A 14,123-nucleotide genomic window follows, 5' to 3' on the forward strand; every position below is an offset into this window, starting at 1 on the left:
ATGTGTGCCATTCAAAGGGTGAATGGGCAAGACAAAATATTTAAGTGCCTTTGAACGGGGTATTGTAGTAGGTGTCAGGCGCATACGCTTGTGTCAAGAACTGCAATGCTGCTGGGTTTTTTACACTCTACAGTTTCCTGTATGTATCAAGAATGGTCCTCCACCCAAAAGGACATCCAGCCAATTTGACACAACTGTGGGAAGCATTGGAGGCAACATGGGGCAGCATCCCTGTGGAACGCTTTTGACACCTTGTAGAGTCCATGCCCGGATTGAGGCTGTTCTGTGTGTTGATGGTGAAACTCACAGGAGAATGGTGACTGAATGAAGGTATTTCCCATTGACATCCCTTACTGCTAGATTGAAGGTGAGGGAGAAAAGAAAGCAACATTAACTTCCATTTATCAGCAGTGACACAGCATGAAGACCACTATAGATCAGCTTTAATATTGCAGATAGATTGTAACTTTCATCAATGTAATTGTCTGCATCACTTCCAGTCCCCCATATGTTTAAAAAATAATATATATATATATATATATATATATATATACATACATATATACACATATCCTTAAAAAAATATATATTTCCCTTTATTACTTTCCAACCCCACCACCCCTTCCCTAATTGGAGTAAACTAGTGAACAACAATGCATGAAGACCACTTTACAAATATCACATAAATCCTTTTTTTTGACAGTATTGCAATCAAATGGTGACATATGGTTACCATTATCGTCATATCATAGGTACTCTTGATGTCCTGCATTTCCTATTTTGGGATAAAAGCAGACATCTAAAAAGGCATAACATAGAAGGAACAGCCACACCAACAGTTGCCATGACAAAATATAAAACCTCAGTGTCCTAAACAAACTTTGATAGCTATCATATGTTAATGACTAACGTAATATGCCAGAGACTGAATGGCTGCCATTGAGTCAAAACTGAAACTTCCTGGTTAAGACTATCACAACAAAACAGTCTTTGCATACAGTCATTAATATTTTTCACACTTTATTTATTGATAAAACAAAGTCATTCTTGCAGTTTTGGTTGGGTAACCAGGTCTTACTCAGTCTCAGCAGTAGAGTAGGAGATATATGTTGTTGTGTGTTTTCATACACAGGTAACGGGTTCTCGTACACAGGTGATGAGTCCTCATATACAGGTTGTTGAGAGCCTGGAAGACATGGAAGTAGAAGCGGTTGTATAGAGCTGCTGTTTTGTCTTCTACATGAGCAGCAACAGTATTTAGAATTACCTTAAACCTTCTTACAAACAATTATCATATTATGAATAAAGCTGTACATATTGCATGTTATTTGTCTGCCGTTTGACTGTCTTTGCATTTCTCAGAGGATGGAAGAAAAACTTGCAATACATTCTTATATACAGTGCATTCGGAAAGTATTCAGACTGCTTGACTTTTTCCATATTTTGTTACGTTACAGCTTTATTCTAAAATTGATTAAATAGTTTTTCCCCTCATTAATCTACACACAATACCCCATAATGTCAAAGCAAAAACAGGTTTTTAGACATTTTTGCTAATTTATAAAAAATAAAAACGGAAATATTACATTTAAATAAGTATTCAGACCCTTTACTCAGTACTTTGTTGACGCACCTTTGGCAGCGATTACAGCCTTGAGTCTTCTTGGGAGTTTCTCCCATTCTTCTCTGCAGATCCTCTCAAGCTCTGTCAGGTTGGATGGGGAGCGTTGCTGCACAGCTATTTTCAGGTCTCTCCAGAGATGTTCGATCGGGTTCATTCAGAGACTTGTCCCGAAGCCACTCCTGCGTTGTCTTGGCTTTGTGCTTAGGGTTGTTGACCTGTTGGAAGGTGAACCTTCGCCTCAGTCTGAGGTCCTGAGCACTCCGGAGCAGGTTTTCATCAAGGATCTCTCTACTTTGCTCCATTTATCTTTGCCTCGATCCTGAATAGTCTCCCAGTCCCTGCCGCTGAAAAACACCCCTACAGCATGATGCTGCCACCACCATGCTTCACCATAAGGATGGTGCCAGGATTCCTCCAGACATGACGCTTGGCATTCAGGCCAAAGAGTTGAATCTTGGTTTCATCAGACCAGAACATTTAGTTTCTCATGGTCTGAGAGTCTTTAGGTTCCTTTTGGCAAACTCCAAGCAGGCTGTCATGTGCCTTTTACTGAGGAGTGGCTTCAGTCTGGCCACTCTACCATAAATGCCTGATTAGTGGAGTGCTGCAGCGATGGTTGTCCTTCTGGAAGGTTCTCCCATCTCCACAGAGGAACTCAAGAGCTCTGTCAGAGTGACCATCGGGTTCTTGGTCACCTCCCTGACCAAGGCCCTTCTCCCCTGATTGCTCAGTTTGGCTGGGCGGCCAGTTCTAGGAAGAGCCTTAGTTGTTCCAAACCTCTTCCATTTAAGAATGATTGAGACCACTGTGTTCTTGGGGACCTTCAATGCTGCATACATTTTTTGGTACCCTTCCCCAGATCTGTGCCTCGACACAATCCTGTCTCGGAGCTCTACGGACAATTCCTTTGACATCATGGCTTGGTTTTTGCTCTGACATGCACTGTCGACTGTGGGACCTTATATAGACAGGTGTGTGCCTTTCCAAATCATGTCCAATCAATTGAATTTACCACAGGTGGACTCCAATCAAGTTGTAAAAACATTTCAAGGATGATCAATGGAAACAGGATGCACCTGAGCTCAATTTCGAGTCTCATAGCAAAGGGTCTGAATTCATATGTAAATAAGGTATTTCTGTTTTTTATTGTTAAAACATTTGCCAAAAAATCTAAAAACCTGTTTTCACTTTGTCATTATGGGGTATTGTGTGTAGATTGATGAGGAAAATTGTTTATTTAATCAATTTTTGAATTAGGCTGTAAGATAACAAAATGTGGAAAAAGGGAAGGGGTCTGAATACTTTCTAAATGCACTATTGATGACACATTCATTCTATCGATTTATGACATTATTCTGCTTAGCAAGACTTTATACCCAAGAAAGCAAAGGTAACTGAACTAAATGACTATCGCCCTGTAGCACTCACCTCTGTCATCATGAAGTGCTTTGAGAGACTAGTCAAGGATCATATCACCTCTACCTTACCTGTCACCCTAGACCCACTTCAATTTGCTACCGCCCCAATAGATCCACAGACGATGCAATTGCCATCACACTGCACACTGCCCTATCCCATCTGGACAAGAGGAATACCTATGTAAGAATGCTGTTCATTGACTATAGCTCAGCATTCAACACCATAGTACCCTAAAAGCTCATCATTAAGCTCGAGGCCCTGGGTCTGAACCCCGCCCTGTGCAACTGGGTCCTGGACTTCCTGACGGGCCGCCCCCAGGTGGTGAAGGTAGGAATCAGCATCTCCACTTCGCTGATCCTCAACACTGGGACCCCACAAGGGTGCGTGCTCAGCCCCCTCCTGTACTCCCTGTTCACCCATGACTGCGTGGCCAAGCATGCCTCCAACTCAATCATCAAGTTTGCAGACGACACAACAGTAGTAGGCTTGATTACCAACAATGACGAGACCGCCTACAGGGAGGAGGTGAGGGCTCTGGGAGTGTGGTGCCAGGAAAATAACCTCTCACTCAACATCAACAAAACAAAGGAGATGATCGTGGACTTCAGGAAACAGCAGAGGGTGCACCCCCCTATCCACATCGACGGGACCGCAGTGGAGAATGTGGAAAGCTTCAAGTTCCTTGGCGTACACATCACCGACAAACTAAAATGGTCCACCCACGCAGACAGTGTGGTGAAGAAGGCGCAACAGAGCCCTCAGGAGGCTGAAGAAATTCGGCTTGGCACCTAAAACCCTCACAAACTTTTACAGATGCACAATTGAGAGCATTCTGTCAGGCTGTATCACCGCCTGGTACGGCAACTGCACCACCCGCAACCGCAGGGCTCTCCAGACTGTGGTGAGGTCTGCCGAACGCATTACCGGGGGCAAACTACCCACCCTCCAAGACACATACAGCACCCGATGTCACAGGAAGGCCAAAAAGATCATCAAGGACATCAACCACCCGAGCCTCTGCCTGTTCACCCCGATATCATCTAGAAGGCGAGGTCAGTACAGGTGCATCAAAGCTGGGACCGAGAGAATGAAAAACAGCTTCTATCTCAAGGCCATCAGACTGTTAAATAGCCATCACTAGCACATTAGAGGCTGCTGCTGCCTATTGAAATCACTGACCACTTTAAGAAATGGAACGCTAGTCACTTTAATAATGTTTACATATCTTGCACTACTCATCACATATGTATATACTGCATTCCATTCTATAATATTCTACTGTATCTTAGTCCATGCCGCTCTGTCATTGCTTGACCATATATGTATATATTCTTAAATCCCATTCCTTACTAGTTTTGTGTGTATTGGGTATATGTTGTGAAATTGTTAGATATTACTTGTTAGATATTACTGCACTGTCGGAGCTAGAAGCACAAGCATTTCGCTACACCCGCTATAACATCTGCTCAACACGTGTATGTGACAAATACAATTTAATTTGATTTGATTTGATTTAAAATGCATTTTCATTTTTCTTGGAATAGAAACACCATAATATTAATCAATTTAATTAAGCTAAATTTGTAACAATATAAACAGCACAACAAATACAATAATAATGTACAAACAAATTATAATCAATCCCATATAGTCTTTTCTAACAAAAAAAAGGTTTTATAGTCTCTAGTACAGCAATATTAAAAACAGTCAAATGCGTTGGTGAATTCAATCACTTTAGCCGACATTGTGGTTTATTCATTGATTAATTATTCAAGGCTCACTTTGTTATTTCGTTTTATAACTAAAATGCTTGACTGTATTTAAAGACATGGATGACTTGTATGCTGTGTGATGACATGAACAAATGAATGAATGATTGATTGATATACTGTATATTGAGGCCTTTACGCCAATAAGTAAGTTATGCTAAAACAGCTACAGTAAACAGGACTCTTAGGCCTACAGCTCCATGACATTTCAAGAATGTAGCTTCTCAAAGATGCCCTCTGGTGGTCAAACTAGCATTAATGGCAACAATGGGTGACAGTAAAATACTATGATGTTATGCACTCCAACATGCCATACCATTCTGCAGCACACTGCAGTATGACGCAACTTTTAAAGGAAGAACCACTGTACCAAACATTAGGAACAGCTTCCTAATATTGAGTTAACCCCCCCTTTGCAGTTCTTGGCACAAACCGGTGCACCTGGAACCTACTACCATACCCTGTTCAAAGGCTCTTAAATCTTTTGTCTTGCCCATTCCCCCTCTGAATGGCACACATACACAATCCATGTCTCAGTTTTTTCAAGGCTCCTCCCCTACATCTACACTGGCTGCCTATGAGTTTTAGAATTAATTTTAAGATTCTTCTATTGGTTTTTAAATCAATCCATGATTGTGCACCCCAATACATGTCAGACATGCTTTTAAGTTATGTACCCAGTAGGTCCCTCAGGTCCTCTGGTACTGGCCTTTTAACTATCCCAAAGCCTAGGACCAAGAGGCATGGAGAGGCAGCATATAGTTATTATGCCCCCAGCTTCTGGAATAGCCTGCCAGAGAACCTGAGGGGGGCTGAAACAGAGGACATACTGTATTTAAAAAAGATCTTAAAACACATATACAGTGGGGAAAAAAAGTATTTAGTCAGCCACCAATTGTGCAAGTTCTCCCACTTAAAAAGATGAGAGAGGCCTGTAATTTTCATCATAGGTAAACGTCAACTATGACAGACAAAATGAGAAAAAAAATCCTGAAAATCACATTGTAGGATTTTTAATTAAATGTATTTGCAAATTATGGTGGAAAAGAAGTATTTGGTCAATAACAAAAGTTTCTCAATACTTTGTTATATACCCTTTGTTGGCAATGACACAGGTCAAACGTTTTCTGTAAGTCTTCACAAGGTTTTCACACACTGTTGCTGGTATTTTGGCCCATTCCTCCATGCAGATCTCCTCTAGAGCAGTGATGTTTTGGGGCTGTCGCTGGGCAACACGGACTTTCAACTCCCTCCAAAGATGTTCTATGGGGTTGAGATCTGGAGACTGGCTAGGCCACTCCAGGAACTTGAAATGCTTCTTATGAAGCCACTCCTTCGTTGCCCGGGCGGTGTGTTTGGGATCATTGTCATGCTGAAAGACCCAGCCACGTTTCATCTTCATTGCCCTTGCTGATGGAAGGAGGTTTTCAACTCAAAATCTCACGATACATGGCCCCATTCATTCTATCCTTTACACGGATCAGTCGTCCTGGTCCCTTTGCAGAAAAACAGCCCCAAAGCATGATGTTTCCACCCCCATGCTTCACAGTAGGTATGGTGTTCTTTGGATGCAACTCAGCATTCTTTGTCCTCCAAACACGACGAGTTGAGTTTTTACCAAAAAGTTATATTTTGGTTTCATCTGACCATATGACATTCTCCCAATCCTCTTCTGGATCATCCAAATGCACTCTAGCAAACTTCAGATGGGCCTGGACATGTACTGGCTTAAGCAGGGGGACACATCTGGCACTGCAGGATTTGAGTCCCTGGCGGCGTAGTGTGTTACTGATGGTAGGCTTTGTTACTTTGGTCCCAGCTCTCTGCAGGTCATTCACTAGGTCCCCCCGTGTGGTTCTGGGATTTTTGCTCACCGTTCTTGTGATCATTTTGACCCCACGGGGTAGGATCTTGCGTGGAGCCCCAGATCGAGGGAGATTCTCAGTGTCTTCCATTTCCTAATAATTGCTCCCACTGTTGATTTCTTCAAACCAAGCTGCTTACCTATTGCAGATTCAGTCTTCCCAGCCTGGTGCAGGTCTACAATTTTGTTTCTGGTGTCCTTTGACAGCTCTTTGGTCTTGGCCATAGTGGAGTTTGGAGTGTGACTGTTTGAGGTTGTGGACAGGTGTATTTTATACTGATAACAAGTTCAAAAAGGTGCCATTAATACAGGTAACGAGTGGAGGACAGAGGAGCCTCTTAAAGAAGAAGTTACAGGTCTGTGAGAGCCAGAAATCTTGCTTGTTTGTAGGTGACCAAATACTTATTTTCCACCATAATTTGCAAATAAATTCATTAAAAATCCTACAATGTGATTTTCTGGATTTTATTTTCTGAATTTGTCTGTCATAGTTGATGTGTACCTATGATGAAAATTACAGGCCTCTCTCATCTTTTTAAGTGGGAGAACTTGCACAATTGGTGGCTGACTAAATACTTTTTTTCCCCACTGTATTTAGCTTAGCTTTTCCTTAGGGTGCTTTTCAGTTGTTCAGTTTGTGTCGTTCTTTTGTTTTTTATTTTCATAGTTTTTTATTTTTTCTGTAAAGCACATTGCGTTGCATTCTATGTCTGATATGTGCTGTATAAATAAAGCTTGACTTGATTCGATTTGATTTACACTGATTGAAGTGGATATAACAAGTGACATCAATAAGGGATCATAGCTTTCACCTGGATTCACCTGGTCAGTCTATGTCATGGAAAGAGCAAGTGTTCTTAATGTTTTGTATACTCAGTGTGGATCTAGTTGAGTTACCCCCTCACCAGCATCTGCCATCAACAGTAGGTAGGCTTGATTCATTAGAAATGTAATCCACATGAATAAAACAACTATTCCAAAGCAAATTAATGACAAAACCATATCCAATACCAGAGTATAATTAAGCATTAAGGCACCTCGGGGGTTTGTGATATATGGCAAATATACCACGGCTAAGGGCTGTTCTTAGGGACGATGCAACATGGAGTTCCTGGATACAGCCCTTAGCCGTGGTATATTGCCCGTATACCACAAACCCCCGAGGTGCCTTATTGTTATTATAAACTGGTTACCAACTTAATTAGAGCAGTAAAAATAAATGTTTTGTCATACCTGTGGTATACGGTCTGATATTCCACGGGTGACAGCCAATCAGAATTCAGGGCTTGAACCACCCAGTTATGATGGGTTATATGGTATTGAATCTTGTTATTTCTAAGCAGATGAAGCTTCCAGTAGCAGGCAGGCACTACAGGAAGTACTATCAAGATGACTACAGGAACTACATGGTGAAAGGTCAACAACCAGACTAGGCTCACTGGACAGACATTGGCTATTTTACATACATTTGTGCACCTTCATATACAGCTAGAATTCTTAGTTGCTACATCTATTTTTGGACTTATAAATTAATGATATGTATCTATTGATTCTTGAAGAATATAACTTATAAATGCATCATGAGCTTAGTTCAACTGTTGTACCTCATCAGAACCCAAAAGCATGTTTTACTCCAATGTTTGTAAACAAAGTAAATGTAACTAAACTATTTAAACCAAATCTTAAGCTTTTACAGCTGTCATATGTTAATGAATAACCTAAATAGGCCAGACACTGATAACGGCATTGAGTAAAAAACCGAAACTGCCTGCATTACACTATCATAGGCAAGCAGACTTTGCATACAGTATTTTTTCACACTGTGCATCCTGTTAAGTAAGACTGTAATAGAATACAGACATGCACAGACACATACTTACAGTCACATGGTGCCATGTGGTCTAGCACAAACTTACCTTTATCCTAGTATCATAGGTACTCTTGAAGTCCTGCAGTTCATTATTTGGGATAAAGCTTGAATTAAAAAAGGTATTACATAGAAGTCAACAGCCACTCCAATAGTTGCCATGACAAAATATGAAACTTCAAAGTATTTTTTACAGCGATCATATGTTAATGAATAACTTAAATAGGCCAGAGACTGAATAGCTGTCATAGGCAAACAGTCTTTGCATATTAACTTTTTCTTGTTAAGCAAATTGATCTTGTTTATTACAGTAAGACTGTAGTAGAATACAGACGTGCACAGACATCCCAGGTGACCAGGGCTTACTTACTGTCAGGGGTAGAGGTGGAGATGTATTTTGTCTTGTATTTTCATACACAGGTGATGGGTTCTCATACACAGGTGATGGGTTCTCATACACAGGTGATGGGTTCTCATATGCAGGTTGTTTAGAGCCTGCAGGAGATGCACAGATAGAGGGGGTTGTATAAATGCTGCTATCTTGTCTGCATAAGCATTGTTACAGGATTAAAGGGACAATCAGCCGATGCTACATCCATTTTTGGATTTATAATTTAATGATACGTACCCATTGATTCTTGAAGAATATTACTTATAAATGCCTCATGAGTTTAGTTCAACTGTTGTACCCCATCAGAACCCAAAATATATGCTTGTTTTATATAATGGTGTTTTTCTGCTGTCTGATTCCATTTCAGTTCTTTGTGGAAACTGTAAGTCGCTCTGGATATGAGCATTTGCTAAATGACTAAAATATGAATGTAAATGTGAGTAAGCAAAGCTTTGAAAGACATGATTAATTATGACGGCCTTTAAGATAGATATATGCTTACCTCTTCGATGTATTGGGTCAGCATTGGTTCTATATACAACAAGAAATACAAATTGAAAGGTTTCTGTTTAGAAAGTTGTAAGAATATAATGCTACGGTGTTTTTATTAACAGCTTTTTAAAATAAACCCAGGCCCTCTTAGTGACCAACTTTGATCAATGTGAAAATAGAGTCTATATTTTCCACTACCTGCAGTGATAGAAAATACACTTTTTAAATGAAATGAAAATAAATTTTTAATAAGTTTACAAATATTAACATATGAAAATGTCTAGGTTCCATCTTTATGATAAGTTTCTTAACTCACCCATTTTTCTTGATGAAGAACACTGCAACACCAACCGCCACTCCCACAACCATCAATACTGCAATCACAATCCCAGTGATGGCACCAGCAGACAGTCCTGGAGTTAGAGAGCCCACCGCTGCAGAGACCAGAGATAGAACCATACAGAGATGAGAGAAAGGCTACACACAGTGAACAATCAGTACTGCACATTACAGTGCATCTGGGTGACAGTTACAATACAATACAGACACCTACTATGTTCATATTGTCTTAAAAGCTTCTGCTAACTTTACCTTTTACTGACAGTTCATGGACCGCAGATGTGTTGTTCCCAGTGACATAATTTGTTGCTGTACAGGTGTAATTCCCACTGTCAAAGTATTCACTCTTCCCTTTAATGAGCTCAGGTGAATGTCCAGGTATCTTTGTCCCATTGTGCATCCAGGTGTAACTAGCAGTCGGTATGGAGTCAGCAGAGCAGGTCAATGTAAACTTCTGTCCTACTTCTATTTCAGTTGGACCCTTGATTTCTATACCATCAGGTCCATCTGTAACACATATCACCAGTTCCAATATAAGGTAGCCATGTGTTTGTAATCAGCATGATGTTGGGGTCAGGATTGTTAATGCGTCTTAATGAGTCTCATTCATAAATTATGTATTCTGTTTAATACACTGCAAATGTAAAGCCGTGGTATATTGTCTGATATACACATGGCTGGAATGCTGTTTCAGCCCATCAGCATCCAGGATCCAAACGACCCGTTTTATAATAGAATGAACACTATATCTTCTCTAAGCATTTACATTTGTCAGATTTGAATACAAAAGGAGTTAAAACACATAAATGGTGTATAGACATAACCCCAGGCTAATAGCAGAGTACTTACAGTTTACAGTCAGATTATAATTGGCATTATCAGAGTTGATAGGGTTGCTGACTCGACACATGTAAATCCCACTGTCGGTTCTCTTCACAGGGTTGATAGATGCTGTCTTATTATCCTCAGAGAATAAAATATTGTCACTAGGAGACAGAGGCTGACCAGCCTTCATCCACTCTCTGGTACTGATGGAGCCAGAAGCATCACAGGTTAAGGTGACAGAGTTCCCCTCCATGATTGGCAGGTTTGTTGGATAAGGGATGTCAACATTAGATATTATTTCTGTGAAAGAAGTAAAAATGATTGTTATATTAATCATAATCACGTGAAATGAACAATGACAAGCAACATAGTAAAGTTTGTGCATGAAAAATGATTAGTTACTTATATAATAGGTGTCGACACTTGACAGAAAGAAAATCATACTGCAAAAATACTACTTTGCCCATACAGCATCTTAATCATTTTTCTGTAAAGATGGACAATATTTACAAGGCCATTGAATGATTAAAGTTCAATTACATAATGCATTGTGGTTTACTCTTTCCTCACTGCATGACCTTCTAAACTCTAGAATGTTCCACCAGAGACTGTCCTTCTAAGAGACAGCCACAAAATCCTGACAACCAACGCTATACTTGTATTTGCCAATATACAGTACAGTGCACAGTATCAGCTAATAATCCAATGTCATCTGCTTTGTAGTCTCACATGCCACTCATAGGTCTCTCTTCTCATGTGTCATAGACACTGTCTCTATTGAATGAGACTCTGCTCTGCTACATATAGAAGGCTAGCTGTCCAAATGTTTGTACAAAATGGAAGGAAAATAAAAAGTGTACTTGAAGACATTACAAAGGACTCTGGAGGGGTGATGTTCATTGTGGTTCTATCTGGCCCATCTGTAATGAATGGTCCTTGTCAAACTCCAGCATTTAAGAAGGTATGTCAACCAAAACAGCAATAATCTACACCATGTTGAAATGACCCATCCACGTTATATCAATGTTATCAACATTAGAATGCATCTATCTAGTTTATTTATTCCATCACCAGCAATCATCCACCAAAACAGGCTTGATTCAGTAGAAATTTAAGCCACAGGACGACAACGCTACTCCAAAGCATAATAAGTTAGTGCCATATAGAACAGGGATAATATCTCGTTAGACTTGATATAAAGTTAAAGCACCATGTTCAATACCAGAATATATTGTAGTGGGTTATTTATATGATGTCAAGTCTTGTTATTTCTTAGCAGATGAAGTGTACACTAGCAGGCTCTGCAAGAAGCACTATGAAGATGAATACATGAACTACACTGTAAACAAAGGTTATATGAATGGGTTCATCCACAAGCAGTAAACTAAGAAAGTTATAAGACATGCAGGTTAGAGACTCACAGCTGATGGTGAGGGTTACATTCTGGCTGGGGACACTGCTGATGGGGTTGGACACAATACACGTGTATGGCTCTTGGTCATACCGGGTCACTCTGACTATGGTGAGGGTGCTGCTCCCATCTCTAATCTGAACTCCATCACTGGCTGTGACCTCAGAGCTGCTATTCAGCCAGCGGTAAGAGAAGGGGGAGGAGCCAGAGGAGGAGCATGACAGACTGACAGAGCTGCTGAACTCCACTAATATGTCACTGTCATTGGAAGTTAGCATCACATCAGAGAAAAAAAAACAATAACTTCCTTTTTGCTAAGCAGACAATTAAATGTTATTCAAAGCCAAATACAGTGCTTGGCTTCATTTGAAAACATCTTACATCAATTATAGAGAATTTCAGAGTGAAGACCATGTACAGCAGAAGTGCTCAGTAGTAACAAAATGTAGTTGGAACCAGTAACTGTCCAGCCCATTTCAAACCATTTGGCAGTAATGTAATGGGAGCGATTCATCACAAGCTGACCATGATCTTATTTCTTCTACGATCATTTTCATTTTCTGTGGTGTCAAAATAAAATCCTCACACACACACATGCTCTTCATCAGTGATGATAAGAAAAACTGAAAAATTTCTGTGAGAACTGTGTGGTCTGGTCTACTGATCTTATACTCCTTTTGATCAATAATTTAATGACAAAACATGTCTGGAGCTAGAAACTCAAGCATTTCACTGCACCTGCTTTAACATCTGCTAATCTGTGTATGTGACAAACAAACTCTGACTTGATGTCAAAGGGCCTTGTTTGACCTCTTTTTTTTCTAATGGTAGAATGTATAACTTTGGCACTAACTATCACTTTAAGGATGATGTATCAGTATCATGTTACAGTAATTACATAAGAAAACCTTCTGAATTAAAAACTCCATATCAAAGGTACAATGTGACTGCTAAGGAATGCTGAGAAATGAAAGGGTATGGAATACAGCAACACAGGGTACTTACCAAATACTTTCAGTCTAGTAGTTTTTATCAGTGATACATCTGCAGCAGTAATAATATTCACTACGTATTCTCCACTGTCATCCAGGGACAGATTCCTGAGCTCCAGAGATCCAGTAGTTCTAGACATGGTGATCCTGCCTTTGTATTTACCAAATACAGTTTCAGTGCCACCAGATATAATTATTATAATGTTTACACCAAAACTCCATGTGACTGTTTTAGGTGGTTCTGGGGGGCTTAGGGTTACATTAAATGTAATATTCTCTCCTAATGCTCCATTCAGGGGTCCGGCTGGTAACAAGTCTCCATGACAGAAACCTGAGACAAATAAAGATTTAAGTAGCAATCAACCTATCTATATTACACAGTATTAAAAAGGATGTCAATGTTCCCCCCCTTTTTTTCATTATCATATTGTGAACCAAATTGCAGTTACACAGTAAGTCATACAGAGGGTGATCTTATCCTGTATGCCACTTAGCAAATATATAAAACATTTATCATACAAGACTGATAGCAATTCATGAAATGCCAACTGTAATAGTCATGCAATTGTAATGTATCATGGAAAATGTATTCTATAACTTTGTTGTACTGTATCATGAAAAATGAACATTATAACTGAAATGGTACATATGTTATTGAAGTTTGGTACATAATGGTCAATATTGAAGAACAATTCCTACCCCTATAGGTTTAATTGGAGACGAGTATTGGTTATATTGAAAGTGTTAATATGTGATTTATACATTCGTCAGTAAGCAAAATAAACTTTGGCTGTCAAATCTTTAAACATTTCTACAAAACTTTTTATAATGTCTCCTGCACTTCTGTCCTTTTCCCTTCTTTTGACTTGTGTCTGTCTCTGAAAGCCAAGTTTCTGTGCCTTACTGTGAATACTTTAAAAGTCTTACCTGAGAGTACTGCCATGGTGAGAGAAACAACTGTAGCTGTTTCCATCTCTCCTGATGTATCAATAGCTTTGATTCAATCAAGTCAAATAAGAGGGGTCTTCGGTTAGCAAAACCAAACCCTGTACATCCTGTCTAAAATAATTTGCATAATATGGATAGATGTTAAGACGAAATGCCTTATTGTGTCATAACACATATGACCA

The 14,123-nt window shown here is 39.7% G+C and overlaps 1 protein-coding gene across 1 annotated transcript in view; it reads right to left on the bottom strand.

The window, feature by feature from the left end:
- Window positions 1-10,863, bottom strand: part of LOC311139361 (cell adhesion molecule CEACAM20-like) — a gene marked incomplete at its 3' end in the record, with an annotated part of 30,169 nt that extends 19,306 nt beyond the window's left edge. Inside the window, exons 1-5 of the mRNA XM_084174233.1 lie at window positions 10,615-10,863; window positions 10,018-10,272; window positions 9,743-9,860; window positions 9,437-9,465; window positions 8,960-9,038 (exon numbers count right to left, since the gene is read on the bottom strand). Coding sequence (XP_084030359.1) covers window positions 8,960-9,038; window positions 9,437-9,465; window positions 9,743-9,860; window positions 10,018-10,272; window positions 10,615-10,843 — 710 coding nt within the window. The 5' untranslated portion in view covers window positions 10,844-10,863. The remainder of the gene's footprint in view (window positions 1-8,959; window positions 9,039-9,436; window positions 9,466-9,742; window positions 9,861-10,017; window positions 10,273-10,614) is intronic.
- Window positions 10,864-14,123: the final 3,260 nt, after the last annotated feature.

Source organism: Coregonus lavaretus, assembly GCF_964263955.1.
Source record: "Coregonus lavaretus genome assembly, chromosome: 13".
NCBI classification, from domain to species: Eukaryota; Metazoa; Chordata; class Actinopteri; order Salmoniformes; family Salmonidae; genus Coregonus; species Coregonus lavaretus.